This window comes from Sinocyclocheilus anshuiensis, unplaced genomic scaffold, assembly GCF_001515605.1.
Source record: "Sinocyclocheilus anshuiensis isolate Anshui unplaced genomic scaffold, SAMN03320099.WGS_v1.1 scaffold918, whole genome shotgun sequence".
Taxonomy (NCBI): domain Eukaryota; kingdom Metazoa; phylum Chordata; class Actinopteri; order Cypriniformes; family Cyprinidae; genus Sinocyclocheilus; species Sinocyclocheilus anshuiensis.
Window position 1 is genome coordinate 1,548,328 of NW_015540946.1, and position 25,347 is coordinate 1,573,674.

The 25,347-nt window shown below is 37.0% G+C and overlaps 1 protein-coding gene across 4 annotated transcripts; it reads left to right on the forward strand.

Moving 5' to 3' along the window:
* Positions 1–1,951: 1,951 nt before the first annotated feature.
* b3gnt2b (UDP-GlcNAc:betaGal beta-1,3-N-acetylglucosaminyltransferase 2b) lies at positions 1,952–23,444 on the forward strand. 4 transcript variants are annotated; one of them, XM_016488002.1, is made up of 3 exons: positions 1,952–2,059; positions 20,002–20,132; positions 22,148–23,444. In XM_016488002.1, exon 3 carries the CDS (start codon positions 22,166–22,168, stop codon positions 23,357–23,359), a length of 1,194 nt encoding a protein of 397 aa, XP_016343488.1. In that variant the 5' UTR covers positions 1,952–2,059; positions 20,002–20,132; positions 22,148–22,165; the 3' UTR covers positions 23,360–23,444. The 4 variants fall into 4 exon arrangements, with proteins under 4 accessions (XP_016343488.1, XP_016343485.1, XP_016343487.1 ...); XM_016487999.1 differs by lacking the exon at positions 1,952–2,059 and adding an exon at positions 10,986–11,050; XM_016488001.1 differs by lacking the exon at positions 1,952–2,059 and adding an exon at positions 11,058–11,207.
* Positions 23,445–25,347: the final 1,903 nt, after the last annotated feature.

Here is a 25,347-nt window from a genome sequence, read left to right on the forward strand (position 1 = left end):
AGATGCCTTACTCAAGGTCAGCTATGAATAACGGAAAGTTACGGAATGTGTTGATAGGCTTGTGTAGACCCAGAAGAGCACTTCACAAACACACAGTCATCTGTACCATAATAGTCCGGTACCATAATGAGGTGACTGACTGCTTCTCCTCCTTCAACATCATCTGGGTGGAACGTCACTGTTACGTCACGTGTGCCCCTGGACAAGACTGTGTGATTTTCTTGTTCTGATCTTGATATGAAAGAGCCCTGTGTTCTGTAAAAGGACAGTTTGTGTAAACAAGTCTTGCTCCCACTGCAGCCAAACATGTATGAATGCATATGTTTAACTTGGAAGTGTGAGCGTCAGTGGAGAGTCAAGATCTTGCTCTGCTATAAATCTTTGGGGTCAGAAAGCACTGAAAAAAACACTTTCTTAATCAGTATTTGTGTCTTGTATGCCAGTAAAAATATCTAAAAATCCTTAAAACTAGGGGTGCTCCGATTGATCGGCTACCGATCACTATCGGCCGATAATCACGTTGGGATGATTGATCGCGGTCTCTAAAAAGGCCGATCTCAAGCTGATGACTGAGAGGTTTGGCACGACATGCAGCGGCACCGTCTCAGTCTCTGTCCGGCTCGTATGAAATAATTATAATGCTGAAGGTGAGGTACTCACCTTCATATTTCTTCATTAAATAACTTTGAATTACTAAAAGTAATTTGAAAACCTTGTGTGAGATCAAACAGCGTGAGTCAATCACCGCGTGCGCTTTCTCTCTCAAAATACGCAAATGGCTTCAAATCACACATTGCATCTATCTATAAGCGAGCTGCACGCTGCACAGTTAAAGTATTAAAGTAATTAAAGTAACAGCGCATTGTTTGCAGTAAATATGAACATGGATTGACACAAAAATGTAGTAATTACACCATAAATACATATTATTAAAGTCTACTGTGTTTCACAGTCAACAAATATGGCTTTTTGGCTAGGTTTAAAGGGAAAGAGCACTTTTAGATAAAGAAGACAAAGATGGCCCTCGTGCAGGTAAAACAAAGTTCTTTATGAAACGCAGGTTGCTTGTAATAAAGATTTCAATGCAAAAGAAAAGGCAGTAGAGCTGACTATTTCTGTCAATGGTAAGTTTGTGATAACGTAAGAAAAGTAGTTTAAATGTTTTGCCACTTGCTTGAGCAACTTAATATATAAAGTAAATGCAAAAGTAAAAAGCATTGCATAATGTGTTGCTTATATTTATTGTGTTTAAACATGTCTGTGAAAGATTCTATTACTGTACTGTGTAAAAAAAAAAAGAATTGCAATGCTGAAAAAGCACTTTCAGTGACAATGTTTGGATTTGAAATCAAAATAATGGATAAATGTGTTTGTGGTAAACAGCCACGGATCAGTAGCGGACTCCTGTGTGAAAGCTGCTTCCCCTCACAAGAGTCAACTAAGAGGGGAATTCACCCCATTTTCAAAAATGAAATTCAGGCCCTGAATAAATGTCTAAAAATCCTGATTGGAGTATCACTATAAATAGTTATAAATGATAAAAAGAAGGCTTTAAAAAGATCGTTATATCGGTATCTGCAGATACTGCTTTCTGTGATCGGCCTCAAAAATCCTGATCGGAACACCCCTACTTAAAACATGTACTTGATATATAAAAAAGTACCATAATATAACATGTTTTCAGGATTATTTTAATTGTTATTTCTATAAGCTTATTTAGTTATAATTTAGATAACTAGATTTACTTAATTTTATTTTCATTTTTTTCATACGATTATCATAAACAATTCTGCACAATATCTAATTTAGAGGATTTAATATTTGTACTGGAAAACAGGACTAAAATGTCTGCGATTTTTCTTTTAAATTTATTGTTATTTATTGTTTTGCAGTGAGAGTACTTTTATTTTCCCCTGCAGCCGCAGAAGTGCACACACTGCTCATGCTGCACACTTGAACTTCAACAGAATTCTCCTTCCTGTTTTGTTCAAAACCACAACAAGGCCAGAAGTACAAGGAATCTGCAAAGAACAGAAACAGAAAGAGGATTTGAGCCCAGGTATATCTCGAATCGTTCTGTCTCACACATTTCTTTGTGTTGTATTTTTATCTTTCTTTTTTCAGTCTTATCTTGTTCCTCTCTCACACACGCAGTCAAGTCTTCCTTCAGATTGCCATCTAAATGTGGTCTGTCGGGCCTCGTTTGCTGCGCAGAAGTGTTCCAGTGTATTATATTTTCATAAAAATCTCTTCTCATGGTTCGACTTGTGCTGTTGGCTATGAAAAACTCACATAATTGTGTAATTGTGTTCTTGGGTAATTTTGTCCGTTTACTCTAAGAACACAGACTTCCTTTATTTTCCGGATTTAATCAGTGCTCTAGATCTCAGAAGGACCTTCTGTTTTCTCCTCTCTCTCTCTCTCTACTTGATCATTTCCACGCTGCTTCATTTTCTGAGGTACATACTGAGAAACGAATACAAACCAAACTTCCATTAAACTTATATTTTTATGTAATTTCCATTCCTCTGTGATTCTACTGAGAGGAGACTCTGAAGTGAGTTTGCACTGTGACCATTAGGTGTGTGTAGTATGCACTGTTGGTTCCATAAATAGTGTCTTGCATTGCTGGGTATCTTGTGTAGCAAGCGTTTGAGAACAAATCCACACACACGCACACAAGTCAAGCCTGGTCAAGAGCCTGTGAAGAGCTTTCAGCTGGCTGAGAGTAAGATCAAGGCCTGAAGACTTTTGCTTTTAATAGCTGGAGAGAGGAGTCTGGACAAAGTAAACATTGAGTAAACTACTTTTCTCCTTCTTCTTCCTCCTCTATGGAACATTTAGAATCTTCCCAGGCTTGTGTTTACATGTCTGCTGGAAGTTGAAAGGGCTTATATTTATGTGCTCGCTCTCGTTTTCCAGTATGGAGATCATGTCACGCAGGAGATGACATGGAAGACAGAAAGCAGAAGGGAGGTGCTGTGTAAAGTTTATTGTTCACCTATAAAACCAGTTTACCTACCAGAAATCCTTTTGTTATCCTATGTTTTTTAGGGAATTTGGTGCAGAAATCCCTGTGTGTATAGTGTAGACTTGGGATGTTAGGATTGTGGGATGTCCTGTTTATTTATAAGACAGTCATCAGATCACTCTCCTTCATGAAACATGACCTGAATCTTGTACTGCTGCTCATTATGAAATATTTGAATAGCCTCATTTTTTTGGATGACCTAATTTCATACCTCATGAGACTTAATGCCATTCTTAGGACTGTTTAATATGTCAACTTGGTCTCAGATGTTTCTACTAAATCCGTGAAATCTAGATAAATTAGACAATTATTGACAAAGAAGGAGTAGCGCTATGATATTAATGTGCATAACGGATCTCAAATAATGTTTTGGAGAAATTCTTTAAGAAATATTCTTAATAATCTATGACGTATGATTGCACAAGTGGGTATTTTGCATTTAAATGCGGAGTTGTATTTGTTTCCGTATGGCAAATATGCATTACACAAAACGAATATTTGATACAGATTGGTACGATACCTAGCTTTTATTGCATTCCTCGCATGTATCTGTCTTTCGTTGTGTACATGCTACAAAGATGAGCTACAATTGCGTCAAGTAGTCAACAGGTCGCAAAAATCGGACTGCTACGATTTCAGTCGGACTAGTTTATATATGAAAATGATTCATTCATTAATTAGTCCAAATGAAAGAGAAACATGTATATAAATGCACTTTAATGTTGAGATATTTGATGTAATGCTAGAGAAAACACATGTGAGCTTAATCTGAAAAGCAAGAAGTCTTGTCTGCTGTAGCTTTAAGATTTGGCTTCACTAGGAATGAAGGGCCAAACCAGACCTAGTCATTTCTCTTGGTCCATGTAATAATGAACAGAAATAAAGGTAAGTTAAAATGGTTGGGAGATACCATATGATATAAAGATGCAATTCCAGATATAAATGTGTACCCAACATGAAGATAAAATTCTGATGTTTTAGGTTGGTTTTGCGAAGGCATATCCTTTAGGTACAGGTGACCATTCCCCTTCAGGACAGCTGGTCCTCTGTGTCAGAGAGAACTGAGAACACCCACTTGAATTCAATGACTGGGCTGAAAGACAAGCTCTTTTTTTACTCTATAGTCAACAGTATAGAGATCCGGCAGATCTGGTGGTTTGATGTTACAAAAGACAATGAGGTACTGATCATTAGTCAGAGTGAGGTCATATCCTAAATTAACAATAAAGAATTGAAAAAGAGGAAAGAACGGCATAGATTCTGTTGGTAGCCAGTTCAGTTACAAGTCAGGGTGACCTTTAGATCACTTCAGACTTCACCATTGTGCTTTTCAGCAATGTCAGGTGGTTCTACAGATAGTGAATTGTAACTGGCTTTGCATAAGAGGCATCTGCTTCATGGCAAGATGCTCAAACTGAATTACAGAGATGGGAGATATTTCACCTCTATATGATGATGTCTTGATGCCAAATTAGAATATAATTGGCTCTTTGATTCAGTAGTTCCCATCTCTTAATCTGATTTTTTTTCCTGATCTCTTCTTCTAACTGATCTTTTCATCTCCCCCTTTGGTGCCACAGTGCTGAGGTTGCTATGTTGCCATGGCAACTGTGAGATAAATGCACTTGGAGCACTGCATTATTGATCAGTGCTAATGAGTTAAAGGTGTGGCAGAGTGTGTAGAAGGATTCTGTTGTCAAAGTGTCTGTAATCTGACTTACTGTATACCCTGCTCTGTTTAAAAAAAGTTACATTTTTAAAAAAGCAATTAATACTTTTATTGTATTGCTGAAATTAATTAAACAGTAGAGACATTCATAATGTTTGAAAAGATTTCTATTTCAAATAAATGTTGTTCTTATTTAAAATGAACATAATGAAATGAACAGCCCACAACATAAACAACCTTTGCCACCTAAAGCGGTACCACATTCCTCATTTTGCACGCATGTGGCATGCTGTATGACTACAGACAGCCTAGATGATGACTTTTATGTTTCATGAAGACTCTGCAGGAAATTAAGCCTAATATTCTGCTTAATGTCTATTAAAAAGACAACCCTCAGGGGGACGCAGACCTAATGGTCTCAAATGGAAAACAGTAGTCTCTCTTTTGCTCCATGGATCTGCGTGTTTAAAGGCTTGGTTTTGTATGCATGGGTAGATTTACATGCTTCAAGCACTCAACAACATGTGACAAGAACAACAACAACAAACCCTTTCACACTTCTGAGATGACAGAAGGTCTTGGAGCAATGCTCCATCATTTCAAAGCAGTAATGAGAAGGAGACAACAAGGTTTTCTTTGAAAATACTAAAGGAGGGGCCTTGTGTACAGAACATACACTCAGTGTCCCTTGTTCTGTTTCCGTGGTTCTCTCTCCCCTGGTGATGATAATGCTCTCTTCCTTACCATCTCTATGGTTATGGAGTACCAAAAACATTTCGTACTGAGAGCATGGAAGCAAGCAAAATAAACAGCACTGAGCTGCTCAGTACTTAATAGCCTTTGAGCAGAGCTGGCCTCAAGACCACAGAACAAATCACATTTTGTTCTTCTCAGACTTCAGTCTTGATGGATTAACATCTTAATGTCAGTCATCTTAACCTTGCACACTGCACATAATAATGCACAAGTGGATCATAAAGCAAAATACAGAATAAGTACCAAAATAACATTTCGACACGTCAAGCATTGTCTTTTTTGTGTTGACTTTGAAATTCAAACATGCACGCAAGCTGTGAAGACACATCAGGGGTATTTCCTTCAAACTACCCCTGAGTTTCACAGAAATCAGACAAAACCCCACAGCTGAGCAGTCGGTTTTGACTTCCTATGGTATTGAGGCGTATGATGGACTGTTCAGGAATTATTTAAATATACAAAAAAAATTTCAGAATTATAGCTATTAATTGTCATTTATTCTTTGTCCCACGGGAGCTCCTTTTAGATATAATGTCAAACTTTACTAGACACTCTCGACCGAAATCAATGGATAATGTTTACTGTTCATGCTTTTAAGGAAAGGTTAAGAGATTTTTGTTATCTGTACATTTTGTATTTGGTGATAATAGCTTATTCTGGAGTGTTTTTTTTGTGTTGTTTTACTTTTATTTTTCAATTGGAAAGTGTCACTGTCAATCAAGCTGTGTTTTGATGACTCCATTAGTTTAGAAACCTCTATTTTTATTGTATATTTCTCTAAAACCAACAGCTTCTCTCCTCCTGTTTCTCACCATCATGCACCTAGACACATTAAAAAGAGCATTTTACAGAAATACATTAGTATTATTTATATTGTTAATACATTATGATTTAATATAATTTCCTATCATTTGTAAATCTGATCAACTTATTTTTTAAGGGGAAAGGTGCTTTTAATTTTCCTATCAGTTGGCTTTTTTTTCTTCTTTTTTTCTTTTTACTTGAATTTTGTTGAGGGTCCTTAATCTCAGAGTGCGTGGATGAAGATAACTTTTCATATGAAAATTTACAAAGCATAGTCTGTTTATTAATCACACTATCATGTTGTTTGAGATTCCAGCCTTACTGTAAAGGAAGTCGTCTGCTAACTCACAGACTGCATAGACATGATGTAGAAACTGTAGGATACTGTGATAAATTTTTGCATACATTGCTTCAGGAAACCATTTTCTATATATATATATTTGATATTCAGAAGGTCTAATGTCAAGTTCAGTGGCATGACTAAGAGAGCAGTAGAGGCTTGACATTTTCCTTATTTGACCTACACTGCATTAACACTTTATTTAATCTATAAAGTTGCCACAACATTTTAGTTTCCAAACAACAGGATGTTTCAACACACACACACACACACACACACACACACACTAAATATTTGAGCATATCCTTTCACATGACCTTACATACTTGAATATCTGCCTCATATTCCCAAACTGACTATAAAAGATAATAATTTGAGAGGCTGAACTATAATTTAAGAATCCAGACTTTCCGACTTTGTTTCTTCAGTGAAACACAAAATAAGTTATTTTGAAGAATGTTTCAACTGTTTCTGTCCTTACAAACAACACACTGGATCCCACAGACTTATATTATATTATAGGTATTTATGATGTATTATCCATAAGACAAACATGTCTTATCCCAAGACATTTTTCAAAATATCTTCTCTTATGCTCCACTGAGGAAAGTAAATGATGGAAGAATTTTTATCTTTGAGTGAACTATCCCTTCAATTGCCCTCTACATGATACATCTTCAATGAAAAACAAAAACTTGTTTAGTCCAGAAACAGCCTTAATTTGTGTATCAGGAAACAGGCTCTGAGAATAGACTCAATGAGATTAGAGCTGTGGGCATTTTGAGGGTCTGTTACAAATTGCAAGGTTTGAAAATCCTCTCTAACCTTCTCGAAATAACCACACTAACAGAGGGTTCTTGATATCAATCTTTTATCACCTGTTACCATCTGCCTTTTTAACTATTTATCTGCAAAGCAGTGCAGTATTATCTGTGTTTTTAATAACCATTTTCTCACATAGCAATGGGTGATCTGTGTGTGAGTGATTTGAGCAAAATGTAAACTAGGTCTTTTTTCTAGATCACTGGTGTGGATGTTTCATGTTTCTGAGTCTGTGATCCCTGTCCGACCCATGCGGATACCAAATGCTATAATTTGTTCAGTCTTTGCATAACTATGGATCTAGAGTTGCTGCTACCATGGCTGGTATGCAAACCAGCCTGAAATGATGCAGCAGACAGGATTGCTTTCCTAGAGTACATATGTAAGGGGTAAAAGAGAGGTTGGTCTTCAGTCTTCATTTCACATGTTCGTATAGAGCAGCATCCAAAAATCTGAGACCCCACTGAAAATCTGAGATTTAAAATCTGCTTTAAAGCTAAAAGTTTTAGAATTTAGAATGAGAGATATTTTAGATTCTGCACTATTTCTGGGTCTCTAATCAACATCTGTGACATTGATCATGTGACTCTTATTGTACAGATGGTCAGATGTTCTTGCTCTCATCTCAAATCAAACTTGAGAACATGATGATTGTTTTATGTTTAAGTATTTTTTGATGTTTTTGATTTAAAATACAGTAAATACAGTAATATTGTGAAGTATTATTATAATTTAAAACAACTGTTTTCTAATTTAATATACTTTGAAATGTAAATTATTCCTGAGATGGTAAAGCTGAATTTTCAGAAGCCATTACTCCAGTATTCTAATGCTGATTTGGTGCCCAAGAAACATTTCTTATTATTATCAGTGTTAAAGCAGTTTCGCTACTTAATATTTTTGTGGATCTTTGATGAATAGAAAGTTTACAAGAAAAGCATTTATTTGAAATATAAATATTTTGTAGCATTATACATGTCTTTACTGACACTTTTTATCCATACATCATTACTGAATAAAAGTATTAAAAAAACATATAGTTGTATAAAGGCATTTTCAGTGTGGTATCAGATGGTATTTACTAGAAAAATAAATGTGAAAGAATGTAGGTCTTGTTTGCTGTCCATACAGGATGGTATTGAATTCAAAACTCAGCGTGCTGAAAGAAAAGTTAGGGTGGAGCAGGAATGCCACAAGAATTATCGGAAGAAATTATGTAAGAGCTGGTTATACTTCCTCAGAGTTGTGATTGGTGGATTTATATGAACACGCTTCTCCTGAAACCTCTGTAAGGAGGGTTACATCCACAGTTCTGTGTGAAGTCACAGACAAAGCCTCACCTGTTCATTCAGAAAAAAAACGAAATAGAACATAATCAATAAGGACATATGACCTCGCAAAGCTCACACCTTTCAAATACACCTGTTGTTCCTGATGAATTGACTGACAGGACAGACTTACTTGATAATGTTAATATGAACCAATAGTCAAATAAAAATAAATATGGACAGAGACTTTTTGTGTGAAGACAGCGAGATGCAGTAGGAAGAGCTTTGTCTGTGCTGAGCAAACAATGGAAACTGAGATTCATTAAAAAAGCATGACTTATTTCCCCCTGTGATGGACCACACAAAGTCATGCATTACATCTGACCACACTTCAGTCATGTTGGCAAAGGGAATCCAGCACAAACATGTGAATTTCAACACTTCCCTGGTGAAAAACTAGTTCTTCAGTACCAGTACTAGTAGGGGAGAGTGAGGTAAGATGAGCCAATTTTTACGTATGTGGTCCTCAAGATAAGGGAAAATGAGGCAGAAGTACAATTAAAGTATAAAGTAATTTCAGTATGTTTTCTATCATTTTAAATGATCAGAATGTATCGATGACAAAGGGTTCTAAAAATATGGCTTCTTATTAAAAAAAGTGTTCCCGTGGCTCAATTTGCCCCAGGTCAGGGGTAAGTTGATCTGAGTCAGTGGGTAAGATGCACCGTCTGGGTTTAAACTGACCATCTAACTGAATCTGATTCAAACCCATGTAATTTACCTCTTTTAAAAACAAATGGAATAATCAAATTCCCTTTTACAAACAGCCACATTTCTTGTCTTAAAGCTAACTTCAACAACAACAACAAAAAACAACCAAATTAAGTTTAAATTTCAATCTTTAATTGTTTGAATTTCTGAAACAATGCATGTTGAACACCAAAGTTGTAACCTTCCCAAACACAGACTAAACAGAGAGTTTGTTGAGTAAAATTAAATAAAAACCGGATTAGAATGAAGGAATAAATGTCACTGAAGGTAATAAACATTTTAGTCAAAAGATTCTTGGCATGTTAGCTTTTCTGCAATGTCGAACAGGCCATTAGAGACAGATGGAAATATATATATGATTATAATGTGATGAAAAACATCTGGTTCTTATCAGAGAAGGATTTGGTGCACTTGCACACTGTCCCTATCAAATAAACTACAAATAATATGTATGTATGTATGTATGTATATATACACACACACATACATATATATATATATATGATAAACTAAACCAGTTGCGTAATATCACAAAGTACTAGTTTATATTTCAGAGTTTACCTTAACTGTCCCTTATGGTGGGGTAAGTTAAAATGTTGGCTCAATTTACCCCACAGCATTTGACTCACTCTCCCCCATAGCTGCCATTTTGGGAAAAAAAATTAGCTAGCTCACCAATTCAGGCTAATATTTAGCTAAATGATTTGCATGGTTTTATATGCTGCTAAATCACCTATATGCATCATAAATATTTTTAGACCTGGATAAATTTGCTTTGATGTAACAGCTATTACATCTGTTATGCTAAAAACAGTTACTTTGACAAGCCAAAAACAGTTTTTAAAGTAAACGGGTTCCTTCCACTCCTCCCATGTGTTTCTCCTTTTCACAAACTGGAAGAAATGATGGGTGGTTTCAAAATACAAGGTCACAGTAAAAGTGTACAGTTGCCAGGATACAGGGGGTGGAGCAACTAACCCACTGGCTCAACTTACCCCACTCCCCCCTACTGGTATTTTCTGGTCAGGCTGGTTTTAGGTGGAGTTTGAGGTCGGTTCATTGCTTGTTTAACTCCCTGCTGGAAAATCCAGCTTGCTTTGCTGGCCCAAGTCATTTGCTGGTCTTTAAACCACCATATGACCTGCGGGTAAGTGGTTTATTGTTGGTTTGGACTAGCTAGAAACCTGCTAACATGTTCCAAACACAGGTATTATTTTACAGCAGATGCTATTATAGCCTTTCCTCCTCACATGAATGTTTAGAATGAGCTAAAGTAATTTGAAATCTAATTAAATATATAATTTACATTTTATACAGTAGTATTCGCCTGAATTTAACCCTAAAAACCGATGTAAATCCAAAAATCAACCAGTCGAAGTACAAGGAACTTTCAGAAGTATTTCCAGGCAAACACTAGGCAATGCGTTTTCATCCCAGTGACGAATGGAATAGAGCACTGTAAACAAAGTGAATGTATGGTAAATACATAGTAAGGAGGGTTTATACCCCGCCCTGGGTGGAGTGGATCACCATGAGCAGATCTGGAGACAGGCAGGATGTGAACACGCTATCACAGCTGGAGCTGAAAGGTAATAATGACTTTTACAAAGATAAAGGCAGAAGTTTCGCATTAGATCAGTTCGGTTCCAGTCGGTGTTCGCTGAGGTTTGATAGCAAGAAGTCCGAATGTTTAACTTTCATGTTGTACGCGCGGCCAGGAGTGCGACGCGGAGTCGTCGGGTGCGGGTGGGTTTTGACGTTAGCAGGTCCGCTAAAACAGTCCGCAAACACCCCTTTTTATTTGCTTTACAGCTTTGTTTAAATAAAGTTGTAAACGGGTTCTCTTTACAAATACTGTTTTAGCGAAAGTTAATGTGTATATGGGTGACTTTTTGGCATTTTACCGGTCAGACTCAGAAGTAAAGTTTGTTTGTAGCTTGTTCGGCGTCACCTGGGTGAGAGAGCTACAGTCACAGATTGCGTGTCAGAGTTAAAATAGTAAGTCGCTTCGGAAATCCAAGCAAATGGTAAGGTGATTCAGAGAAATAACTAATGTCTAAATTTAGTCGCTGCCAGGGTTCGTGTCATAGGAAGCTGTTTATATTAATGCTTACGTGAGTATCTGTGTTAGATTTTATTAGATAAAATGAGTGTTAGTAGGCTAGTAGATTCAGTAATAGAGGATATCAGCTGCTCCCCCTTTCCAGTTTCACTTTTTGTAATTTAAATGAATCCTCATAAGGTTGGACTCTGCCTGATCATGTCTGTACATGGGATGAATTTACTTTGACAGATGGTATATGGTGTAACTGTCGGTTTAGAACAGCCTATTGGGTTAATGGTATGAACAGGAACATTCTTCTTGCCGTATATAAAATGCATCATTTACTCATAACAATCTCCATAGCTTTTCAATCAAACATTTTGCAGTTTTATGGTGTGTGTGTGCCTTGTTTGCATTTTGACTCCTGCACACAGTCAGGTGGAAAGTGAATCAAAATGTCAGTGAAGTTAAAATGATAGTTTTAGGGAATCGAATGACAGCTTTTCCGTTAAAATACATTAAATGACCTTTAAACTCTTCTAGTTTTATTCTTCCTCTCTATGAATCCAGCCTAAACAAGAATTCATAATGTAACTTAAGGTTCTTCCTCTCAGCTACAGGTTCCTTTCTCCCTAAACTTTATTTGTTGTTACAGTTGTCGGTTAGAAATGACATTAAAGGGATAGTTCACCCAAAAATGAAAATTTGATGTTTATCTGCTTACCCCCAGGGCATCCAAGATGTAGGTGACTTTGTTCAGTAGAACACAAACGAAGATTTTTAACTCAAACCGTTGCAGTCTGTCAGTCATAAAATGGAAGTGAATGGAAATCACGGCTTTGAGAGTCAAAAAAACATACACAAACAAAACCAAATTAAACCCTGCGGCTCGTGACGATACATTGATGTGTGAAGACACGAAACGATCGGTCTGTGCAAGAAACTGAACAGTATTTATGGGTCATTGACGTATAAGGATTTTCGACAGGCCAATTTTAAAATACAAAAAATAATAATATCTATTGTAATTGTTCAAACTTTAAGAATGTTGTGTACACATAAATTCATATTAAAATTTAAAATGAAGTGATTATAGTGTTTTTTCATCTAGATGAATTGGCCGTAGCCTTTAAAAATGTCATGTGGTGCGACCATGATTTATATTAAAATCAAATAATTTCCTTAACATGCTTAACATTTTTTTTTTAAATGTTCTCAGTAATTAAAGGGTTTAGAAACAAAGTATTTGCATTTAATTTGAGTTTTTGTAAATAATGATCTCTTATTTTTGTTCTATAATTTCAGAGTTGCCTTCTTAAATGTAGTTAACAGACTTATTTTTCCTGTAAATTGCATAAAACTGATAAAAATATGTTAAAAATACCATTCACTTAAGCATACTGTAGCAGTGATTCATATTTCAACCATATAAATTATTTTATAAATTATTAAATTATTAATTTAGGGTAATTTCAAAGATGTTTACAAAAAAAAAGTTATGGCCTATTTAAATCAATTTTTAACTGAAAAAATTCTATCGGACAGAAAATTTAGCTGTCACGTCATTGACCCTTATAATTTTTTACCTCTTATACACCGCAGTGTCCAACATCCGGCGCACGACGCGTGTATGTGCTCTGGCATAGTAGACATAGTAGACAAGCCGCAGGGTTTAATTTGGTTTTGTTTGTTGATTCCCATTGACTTCCATTATATGACTGACAGACTGCAATGGTTTGAGTTAAAAATCTTCCACGCGCTCAAACTCATCAAAGCACAAAGCACAAGCAACAACGACTTATCCAAGTGACTGCAGAACGCACGTGAGAGAGAGAGACGAGGCAGCGCAGATCGCGCGTCTCATAAGTGAGTGGGAATTTACCGAACGTGGCACTTGCGGGAGTTAACACTGTATGCAATACCCGCAACCTCACACCAAATTTCAGGCCGTGTAGATATGCAAGCATATATACAAATCATTTAGTAAGCAGAAATCCGAAATTTACCTTAACATATTAAGTTAGAGGAAGACGCGACTGAATTGATGCTTGAAGAATGTACTTCCAGCAGCCATGATAAACAGTTGGCGGTTAAAGTTTTCTATGCACAATTTGATTTGACGAAAGTCACGAGACCTCCTGAAAATCTTCACCCTGGCAGGCGTTTTCAAAAATGTTCGGTTTCAGTAACCTGGTGCTGCGTTTGCGTGTGGACGAACGGCCAAACCGCGTAGAAAAAGCGTTTCAAAAGGCGATTAAATCTGCAATAATGAACGCGATATTGCCTAATTGTCAGTGAACTATGGCTCTGTGTAGTAAATGCCGCTCCATCTGAAAGCAGGTGATGGAGATTTACTACTAATCACGGAACCGGCTTTACTGATGAGATGCGCATGACAATCGCATGCGATTAATTGCACAGCCCTGACTTGCAGGAATGTTTCTTAAGACCTGTTTGATTCCGAATGCCCTTTCTCAGAGAAGGACAAACAAATCCTGGAAAAAAGAAAGTCATCCTTATGGATTAGCATGAGTAACCGAGTACTCTGAAGCAGAGATGGGCACTCGAGTTAGAGAGAGAGAAAGGTTTGAAACATGGCGGAAGCCACCCTTCTAACATTTGGTTATAGTGTGCCAGAATCAGGAACTTCATGAAGATCAGCTAGATGCAGTGAATGTGGAAAAGATACCGGAATGACAGCATCAAAACTTAGAATGCATCACATCTTATAACGCATCCACAAAGGTTAATAACATTAACTCACATATGCTGCAGTGTGTCCTGTTAAAACATGAATGAAAAATCTAGCCTTAAACCAAGCACAACGCTTTATCAGTCTTTTCGTAATATACGCAGATACGGCTTTTCTCTCTCTTAATGTATGAGTGTGTGTGTGTTCAGGTTTGACTAATAATACAAAAACTGACACTTCAAATAAACATTTTGATAATCTCAAAACATTTATTCAGATGCAACACCGAATAAAAGTAATTATGTCTACTTACAATTTAATGTTTTAATTGGTGTGATTAATTATGGAAAAAATAAGGCATATGGGTTTTTGATATAAACTATATATGATATTTCACACGCGCAAGAGTGCTGTTTTTGTCCCCGAATATCTGCTCGATTGCAAATGTGATATTTGTTTTATACAATAGTTCAATAAGGTTAATATTATGTGAAATTTTAAACACAATATTATATTGTTTGTTTTGCTCAATTTTGCTAATGAAAATAGTTCAAACAAAGCCACAGCAGAACTTTTGTGCGTCTCTTAGAAACACAATAGTGTTTCGTTCCTGAATGAATCTGCCTTACGTTTTTCTCGAGTCAATGATTCAGTGAGCAATTCAGATTAATACTATTCATCTATTAATGAATAATAGAATAAAGACAGTCACTTGCTTCGTTTCGGTATTAATCATCCATTTGAAGGAGTCTGTTGAATGAATGATTGAATGACTCACTCAGACTTCCCACTGGAGGTTTTATTTTCATATTTTGAGTGTCAATTCATTTTTTAAAAATCATTTCATATTTAAATATTCATTTTTTTAATATTAATGGCCAGCTATTATCGTTATTTATGCAATGTTGAACCAAAATATTTCTTTCTAAAGCTACTTTTTGTAATGTCTATTCAATGCTTTACTCATCTAACAATGTTTTTAAATTATCTTTTGGGGGTTAATTCTCAGCTAAACTTAATGTGTGATTAGATCTAGAATAAGATTAATTATCAGTGGCTACATCATGGTGTTTCAGATGATTTTGAATATGTATCTAATTAATAATTTTACAAGTATTTCTGTATTTCTGTATTTCTGTATCTTGGATTGACTGAATACAGGAAAGAGGAAGTTGAGCTAGAATCCTAGAAATATCCCTGTACCATATTTTGACTTTAAAATACAACCTTGTAAATAGGATTTAAAGATGAGAATTTATTTGTAACAATTAACTTCATCGCTGGTAACCATTTCAAGTGGTTTTAACTGTGGAGTCAGAACGAGTTTCATTCCTGCCTGGGTTTCACTAGCATGTAGAATGTTAGCATGATTGCAAAGAGATTGCATGCTCTTAGGGAATGTACGGTCTTCAAGTCTGTGCTTGGGCTTAGTACATCCTCATAAGTCTTTTAGGTTGTGGCAGTGCGTTTGGATTGGAAAAATTGAAGTATATTTTCTTGCATCAATGATTTTCTTTGTATACTAAAAAATGTTAGCACTCCAAAACATTTTAGAAGTAATGAAGGACGACATGTTTTCTCTTCTTGTGCTTCTTAAGTCATTGTGCATGATGAGCAGGAGTAGGAAGACCAGGTAGTGCTTAGTGTGCGTCAGTGGGGTTTTTGACTAGCTAGGGTAAATCCCTATACAGTTCTATACAGTTCCATGATGACTCAAGGAATGCCCTTTAATGTAAGCTTGTGCCCCCAAGGTGTTAGTCTCGTTTTACCCGTTTAAACTCAAGCATTTTCAAAGTAACCTGCAGGATGTGTTAAAGGTATAGAGGCTTGTTTTTTGAGCAAAAACCTGCAGACAACAGCAAGCAGGCAGTCAGTTTCTTAAGGGGGGTGGGGGCCTTCCTGGCATGCAGCGGCGTTCCTCGGAAGTGTCCTTTGAGATCCTTTAATGTGACTTTTTCATGTCATTTTGTTTTAGTCACTTGTTCCGTTTAGCCGCCACATGGGAAAAAATTCCACCCAACTCCACTCAGACAATTAGTTTCAGTGATGGCGAATTCATCCACTTCCAGGAAATCTACGTAGTGCCTGAAGAGACTTGAGATATATATACTGTTAAAGGGGAGGTGATAGACTGGTAATGGCCTTGTTTTTGTTTCACGTTGCCAAGTGAAAGATTAGCTTAAATCATTTTTGCCCACATTTCTTCCTTCACAAATAACACTACCATTCAAAAGTTAAAAGCATTAAATTCATCAAAAGTGTCTAAAATGTTCTATTCATCAAAAAACTTTTCACGGTTTCCACAAAAATACTATGTAACACAACTGTTTTCAACATTGAGAGCACCAACTCTGCATATTAGATTGGCTTCTGAAGTATCATGTGACATTGAAGACTGGAGTAGAGGATTCTGAAAATTCAGCTTTGCCTTCACAGGAATAAATTGCATTTAAAAATATATTAAAATAGAGAACAGTTATTTGAAATTGCAAAAATATTTCACAATATTACTGTATTTTTGATCACATAAATGCAGTCATTAGCAACATAATAGTCGTCTTTCAGAAACATAAAAAAAAATCTTACCAACCCCAAACTTTTGAATGGTATTGTCTTGAGACATTGGCACATTCTTTGTGTGTTTAGTAATGCTTAGTTATTTGGACCCGTTTTTTAATGTCATTGTTTTCTGTTGATCTTTTTGAGTCAATGTGTTGGTGATCTTTTGAGGGTGTTTGACCTATACAGAGGTGAGTTTGCGACCTTCTTTTGAGAGATGCTCTCTTAAAAATGATTCAATCCACATGCATGTCTGAGTTTACCATCACTGTGCACCTGAGCCCAGGTAGTTCATCACAGAATGGCCGGCTTGCTTTTTGTTTAACCCCAAACATTATTATTCATATGTGACATTAAAGTCTCACAACAGCAATGGGCTGGAAGTCTCACAGAGATTATTACCAGTGAGTGGGTGAATAGACAGTGCTTTCAATCTCAAATGGAGCTAAATATAGTTTGTTCTCATTCATCCATGCATGCACACACGTTAAATATTGGTTTTGTCTCATGGTTTCTTGCTCGTATGTAATTATTTGTCAACTAGGACAGTGGTTCTCATCTGGTTGGTCACTGGTCTATTCCTTAAGGGTTGTGGGCAGTGCATGATTAGCTGCATTTTGTATTTAGCATAGTTTGGTTGGCAAAATAAATAGACATTTTAGGTTTTAAAAGGGTTGATAAGCACAAAATTTACGGATGTGCATCCAATCAAACTCTGAAATGTTTCTACAAATTCATCTGAAACGTGACAAATCGGTCAGATGCCAACATGGACAGGTTGCGTGACACCCATTCATCCTTTAAAAAGCCATTAACCAAACTATGCAAGGTTAAAGAAAATATGACAGACTACATAGATACGGGTTCTCCTGCATTGAGGGTAAACATGGTTCAAGTAAACCATATTTAACAGGAAACTATTGAAAACTTGAGACATTTACAAAACAAAATTGTTAATTTTCCTGTTCAGCATACGTCATGTTTACAGATTTCCATATTGTTGGACTTATGATTGTAAGGACTTTCTGTTTACTTTTGTGAAGTGTGTATTGGGTCATTAATTGTTGAACCATATATCATAGTAGGGTTATTTTTGCCAGTTAGCTAAGAGTTTTAATGTGTTTTAATGCCAGTTTTTCATAATAAGTGAATTAAATACTTACATTTTGATTTTCTCTTTATATTTAGAACTTGCCAAGGCAAGAAAAATAAGTTTGAGTATATGTAATATGTGAATCGAATTGAACTGAGTTGAAGTTTGGCATCAGTACAGAAATGGCTTCATATCTCGTAAAAATTGAGTAAAGACAGGAAAGCTAATGTAATACGCATAGTTCCATCTCTGAAATTGAGAAAACCTAACCATACATGCACACCTGTAACCGCACGTCAGTTGAATTCTGTATTAATGCAGTAAGTCGTGATGTTGCTTGGCAACTATAGTCAATTCAGCTCTGCTTTGCATTGTGCCAAAAGGCAGAACAACGGATTCTTACTTGTTTTGACTCGTTCTGGACAAGTTCTCAACAACGCTCTTTCATTTCTCATTACATTTACATTCACCTTTTCTCACATGTAAAAAATCTAAATCCGTCCTGCCTGCTGAGAGCTGTGCAAAAATACAAATAAATACTCTATACCAGGGCTCTCCAAACTCGGTCCTGGAGGTCCATTGTCCTGCAGAGTTTAGCTCCAACTTGCCTCAACACACCTGAATCAGCTAATCAAGGTCTTCCTAGGCATACTAGAAACTTCCAGGCAGGTGTGTTTAATTGGAGCTAAACTCTGCTGGACACTGGCCCTCCAGGACCGAGTTTGGAGACCCCTGCTCAATACAGACAAATGTAAATGTATCTACAGCAGCAGCACAAAATATATACCACCCCATGGTGTATAATCCTATTTTTTGGCATTGCCTAGTTGCTATGGTTTCTGCTTTGGATTTTGGGCACGGTTGCTTAAGTTCCTTTCCTAACCAACAAGTTGGTTGGTTTTACAAAACAGGAAAATTCTTTCACAACCATAGATGAGCTGGATTGTAAAAGTGAACAGAGTTAAACCGTTTGTAAAGAGCTAGTGAAAGGATCAGTGTGAGTCTTTATTCTGTTGATGTGAGGTGGAGAGTGTTTCAGGTCATTGTTTACACAGCAAATGTAGTGTTAATTATTAATAAGAGACTTCACCTCCTGGGGACTCTTCAGCTACGTTGTGCACTTACGGTCAGAGAGAATAGGAGCAAATGCACTAAATGTCTGGATTGTAGTTCTTGCACAAGTCATCAGTGCCCTCAAAAGTACTTTATGCCCTGGACATGGCTTTCATTGTTGTGGCGATGCTTTTAACAAAAATGAGTCTTCCATCCATTAAGATCAGTAGGCCTACTTATTGCCCCATTTCAGTAGTAGACGGGTTTGTCGTAGACTCATTATATTCCATGGCAACAGTGTTTGCTTTATCTTCCCACCTCCTCTTCACCCCCTGCTCCCCACGGAAGAATGAGTGAGTGAGATTTCCTTGAAATGTTTAAGTAATGTTTGTTGCTTGTTTGTAGTTTTAGAATTATTTTTTTTCTTTTAGATTTTTTTTTCCAGTAAAATATTCAGATTTTAGGTTAAGTTTATAGCTAAAAATTTGTATGTGTGTGTGTGTGTGTGTGTGTGTGTGTGTGTGTATATATGTATGTATGTATGTGTGTGTGTATATATATGTATGTATATGTGTGTGTGTATTTACTGTATATGTATGTATACACACACAAACACACACACAAATGTTCTTACGACTATATATACGTCATGTTCTTATGGGGAAAAAAAAATCAGGCCTGATATATTAAATGTGTTCTTTTAGTTGTTTCCATTTCAATTTGTCAGTTTCAAACAGTTATTTGCATTGTGGCATTGTGGATATGAAGACATTTGAGTGGAGTCACAGTGGAAGAGGGTGTGAAGGGAAGAGTGTTCTTTGCTAATAATCTCAGAATTTGTTTAGCTTTAGAGCTTGATTTACCTTTGTGAAAAGTACTACATACACCAGATTTTCAGTCACTCAATGATAAGTGATATTTTTCACCTAGTGATTTCAAGCAAGGTCAACAAATAATTGAGCTCAAACCACCTGGACTAATCCTCAAGTGTGAACAGACTGTTTACTTTTGCTGTTTCAGGCACTGATGTTCCCTAAAATCTTCCATGTATCCATTAGTGCAGCAGCAGGAAAATATGTTTGTTTTTCTTTCTCCCCAGATCTGGATTTCCTCTCCACATCATCCCTGTTTCTGTGATTCGCTCTGTTAGTGTGTCAGGATGGGCTAAAAACATTTGCTAGCACCTGCGCACCATACATCTGGGCCCTCCACAGTCTCGCCTGTGCACAGGTAAACAGGCACACATGGCCCTAAGTAATTCATTCATAATTCAATAGTATTTTAGCTGAGAAAAAACAATTCTGATTGTATTAGTTTTTCTTGTCCACTGCCCCTTTATTTTTTTGAGAGAGAGAGAGAGAGAGAGCGAGAGCGAGAGCAAGGTGACTGGCAGATATAATTCCCATCATTATATAACAGAAAAATGATCCCGCACACCACAGCTTGCTAAAATTGCCTTCCCCTCAGTAGAAATTGTGTCGGGCCAGGGTTTGCATCGGGCCCCCTCTCTGATCAGGGCCCTTGGAATCGTTACGGCCCCCCTGGGTGTGGTTGACCCTTGTACTAGTTTTGATCATTATATAATAAAATGCAGTTTAATGATCATAAATGACATGTATGCTAGATTATTGACATCAAACATTTATTGTATACAATATTTAGTCAAAATTCACTAAAATAAGAAAAGTGTTTTAGTTTATAGTTTGGACATTATGCATTTTTCAAATCAAAAGATAATGCTGTTTTTTGTTGGAAATCAATGACTGGCTCATATGTAGTCTTTAAATCACGACTGATCCCAGAGGCCAGCTGGCTCATGAGGCCACTCTAAATTTAGTCCTTTATGTCGTACCTGTTACGCTAGACTACCTCTAAACTCACATACAGCTCTGTTCCATAGGAGATACTAGGCCTTATACTGGTGTCCCTTAGAGAGTTACAGCGAAGGGTGTAGGTTATACAAAGAATAAGACAGGAGTGAGTGGAAAGTGGGCTAGGGTAGAGCAGACAGAATGGAAAAGTAAGCTGAACTGAAGAATGTGAAGTTGAATAAATGAGAGAAACCACGTGTAACAGAGCAGATGGGTTGCTGGGAGACAAAAGCAATGAAGCAAAAGAAAGAGGGAGGAGTTGGTGAAAGAGAAGCAGCAGGTGGATGAGAAAGTGACATTTTTAGATTAAATAAAGGAAGTAATATTAGGTTTCAATAAATGTGAATTGTCCGAAGTGAAACATTTCTCATATTATTGGAATTTTGAATGTCAAGAGACAAAATTATTACAAGTCGTCCCAAAAAAAGTGTTCTTTATGAAATTGCGGGTTAACTCTCATATAGAGTTAAACATAAAGAGGTTCCCTTAGTTTAGTTTAGCTTGCCGGTCTAAAATTAAAACAGCCATGCTTGAAATTTGGTCCTTCAAGTAACTGATGTCCTTGTGTCCACTGATCATTTGTCTTCTCGACTTACAATGACTTTAGTCATCTATGGTTGACATTTACGCTTATTAATATTATTATTATTATTAGCATGCCGTACTTAAACACTTTAGTTGCCATCATCTGCACAAACAATCTTTGAAGCATTACATGTTTTACCATCAAACAGGATTTGCTTTGTGGTTATCTGCGTCACGTAAATTTTTTTGGGCATGTGGTTAAGAACCTTTTTGACCCTTTTTTTTTCCAAACAAGTAAAAAATTCTCATTTCTTTTTTTTAACCTTTTTGAAAGCAGTCTCTTATTCTCACCAAGGCTGCATTTATTTGATCAAATATTGTGAAATATTATTACTATTTAAAACAATTGCTGTCTATTTTAATATATTATAAAATGTAAATTTTTCATGTTGTGGCAAAACTGAATTTTAAGCAGCCATTATCCAGTTTTCTGTGTCGCATGATCCTTCAGAAATCATTCTAATATGCTGATTTGGTGCTAATTTCCTATTATCAATGCTGAAAACATTTGTGCTGCTAAATATTTTTGTGGAAACGGTGATACATTTGCTTAGGATTCTTCGATGAATAGAAATTTCAAAAGAACAGCATTTATTTAAATGGAAATCTTTTAGTAACGTTTATAAATGTCTTTGTCACTTTTGATAAATTATTATCAGCTCTATCACTTTGGCTCATAAATGTTTAGTTTTAGGAGCCAGTGGCTGCCTAGTCACCTTTTAGTCTGTAGTCCTGAGAGTAGTCCCTAACGTCCTTACCTATGTTATTTTTTTTGTCTCTGCTGTTTAGGTGGTGACTCTCGACACCATGCAGGGACCTCGGAGGAAGATGAAGGTCATGGTGATGATGACGATGGTGTTCATCTTCATAGTGGTGGAGGTCTCTCGCAATGCTGGGAAGGGCGACAGCAACAGAAATAAGCAGCTGGTTCCCACGAAGCGTTTCTGGGCAAAAGATCTTCCCAGTGACACCTACTGGAATCGCCTGCAGCAACAGCTGAACTACATCAACAACCGCAACCTAGGAAAGCTCAACTTCACAATTGATAAGCTTCCAGACTGGCTAAACGACACAGTCAGTCTGGACTCCTGTGAGCCAGACTTCAGGGTAACCACCCAAGTCAAGGATTACAACTCGCTACCGGATCGCTTCAAGGACTTCCTGCTGTATATGCGCTGCAGGTCCTATCCCATCGTGGTGGACCAGCCAAACATGTGCAAAGACCCACCGTTCCTCCTCCTAGGTATTAAATCTTTAGTCCCACACTTTGATCGACGTCAGGCCATCCGCGAGTCGTGGGGCAAAGCTGGTCGCCTTGCAAACAAGACTGTCGTTACGGTGTTTCTTCTTGGAAACGCAGCCATGGAGGACCACTTCCCTGATCTCTCAAAGATGCTCCACCATGAGAGCTCCATACATGGAGATATTCTTCAATGGGACTATAGGGACACCTTCTTCAACCTCACCATCAAGGAAGTGCTTTTCCTGGAATGGCTGAGAACCCGCTGTCCTGGAGTCAGTTACATTTTCAAGGGCGATGACGATGTTTTTGTTAACACCATCCGCATTATAGACTTCCTAAGCAACCTTTCTCATGCCAAAGCCAAGGAACTGTTTGTAGGAGATGTGATCACCAACGCTGGTCCGCATAGAGACAAAAAGGTCAAGTATTTTATCCCGGAAAGCATGTTTGTTGGAACGTACCCAGCCTATGCGGGTGGGGGCGGTTATTTGTTCTCGGGACAGCTGATCCAGAAACTTCATAACATCTCAAGGTCGGTGCCCCTCTACCCCATTGATGATGTATACACAGGTATGTGCCTTAAGAAACTGGGCCTTGCCCCTGAGAAGCACAAAGGCTTCAGAACCTTTGATATCGAGGAGAAATATCGCAATAATGCCTGTGCCTATAAAAGCCTGATGCTGGTCCATCCCAGAAGTCCTCAACATATGATTCAAATCTGGGCCTGGCTGAATGACCCAGCCTTGAACTGTCAGTGAACTGCTGATCCAGGGTTTTGGCTGCTTTAAAGGGATAGTTCACCCAAAAACGTTAATTCTGTCATCATTTACTCACCGTCATGACATTCCAAACCTGTATGATTGACTGACTGACTTTCTTTCTTTTGACCAGAAAAACACTGTGATATTTTTCAATGAAAATCAGTGGGATCCAGGGTTTTTTTTTGGAACCCCATTGACTTCCATTATATGGACATAGGCATTTTTCAGAATGTATTCTTCTGCAGTTTGGAACAACAAAATTTTGGGTGAACTATCCCTTTACTATTTTACCGTTGTTCTAATGTGATTTTATTTAGCATCTTTATGTACTTCATTTCATGTCAAAGGTCAGAAGCAATGATGAGCTCTTTAGATGTGGCTCTGATTTGCTACCCACATAGTATTGCAATTGCTTGACTTTTTGTGTCAAGAGATTCTGCTGATAATGTTACAAGTATTTATACAGTGCTCTCTGGTTGTGAGATCAGCAGTGCTGAGGATTGTGGGGAATGTAGTTCAGCTGGTCTGGACATGGCACTGACAATACACTGCACGCCTAGGCATAAATATCTGTTGATCATCTGTTGACAATTCTGTTGCATTATGCTAAAATGAACAGAAATGTTTGAACACTCATACATTAAGAAATCTTTTTAAAGCATCTATGCAGCCATTACAAGCCTAATCCATACGTTCTGTTTTAGTTCTCCGTAATGTGTAGGAACATATATTGCCTTCCTGTTTTGCACACAAGCAGCCCATGCGTGTTTAGATTAATGTGGAGTTGGCTCATTTTAGAGCCCTATTTGTGGGGACAGTGGTTTTGGATAATTAAATTAGGGCTGCATGATAAATCGCATGCCATTGTCATGCGCAAACTAAATATAGGTTGCCTACCCAAACCTCTACATACTGTACATGATTTTTGATTTCATGCATCACTGTCTGTCTTCCTTATAGATTATTTTTTATTTTTCAGGAGTGGACACAATCAGTTGCAAGTCATAATCTTAGCTTTGTATTAACAGATTAGCCAAAACCGGGTCATTGCGTCAAAGAAATGTGTAAAAGGTACAAAATCATTGACTCCTTTGCTGAAAAACCAGACTAAATGCTTGCTTGTTACCCTCTCCGATCTGATTCTTGGTCAAAAAAAATCAAGCTTGTAAATCAGTTATGTGGTGTAAAGAGAGTGATAAAGTTCAAAGCAAATGAAAGGCCATGGGGTTTCATTTTTCATTTTAAATCCAGGGATCCCACAGTTTACCTTCTTGACTAAATGAATGAAACTTTGTAGCCAATTTTCCAGACCCAAATTAAGCATGTGTCTGTCGCTGTCCTTGCTTTCTCTCTCCGATAAAGAGGCCAGGAAACAGGGTCTGAGCTGGATGACTTAATAACTAAATTTGACAAAACGGCTAACTACAGTTACAGTGACCCCTGCTGGTCTGCATATGTGTTTTTTCTTCTCTCTATTTTTTTTTCTTTTTTAAATAAACACTGGACCTTTATTCATAATCTGCCTTCAGCTTGATGGAATATTTAAATCATGTCTATGGCCTGCCAGTCAACTAGTAATGCATATATATTTTTCTGTTTATGTTTTGGCTATGACTGTTTATCATAAACCGTGTCTCCCTATTTCAAACAAAAAAAGACACTTAGGCCTAGTAATTATCACAGGGTGTGCTGACTATATCCGCTCTATAAATATAATCCATTAGTTTTCGCTCTGCCTCATTGGTTGTTTGTTGAAGAGCTAAATCAAGCTTGCGTCATGTAGTGTTTATGTATGTGGTGTCACAATTTGTAGTGTTTAATATTAAGTTGTCCAAAAGCTATGAGGAATGAAGCGGTTTTATATTGACTCCGTTAATAGCAGACAAGCAAACAGTTTAACAGCCTGATGTTGTGTTTGGTGAGAGAAACAAAGTGTTTACATGAGTTCATGAACAGTACAAAATGCTTGTATTTATAAACTACAA

Bases quoted from the DNA above. Each gene is read 5' to 3' on its own strand.
- b3gnt2b (XM_016488002.1), top strand. From the start codon at position 22,166: ATGCAGGGACCTCGGAGGAAGATGAAGGTCATGGTGATGATGACGATG.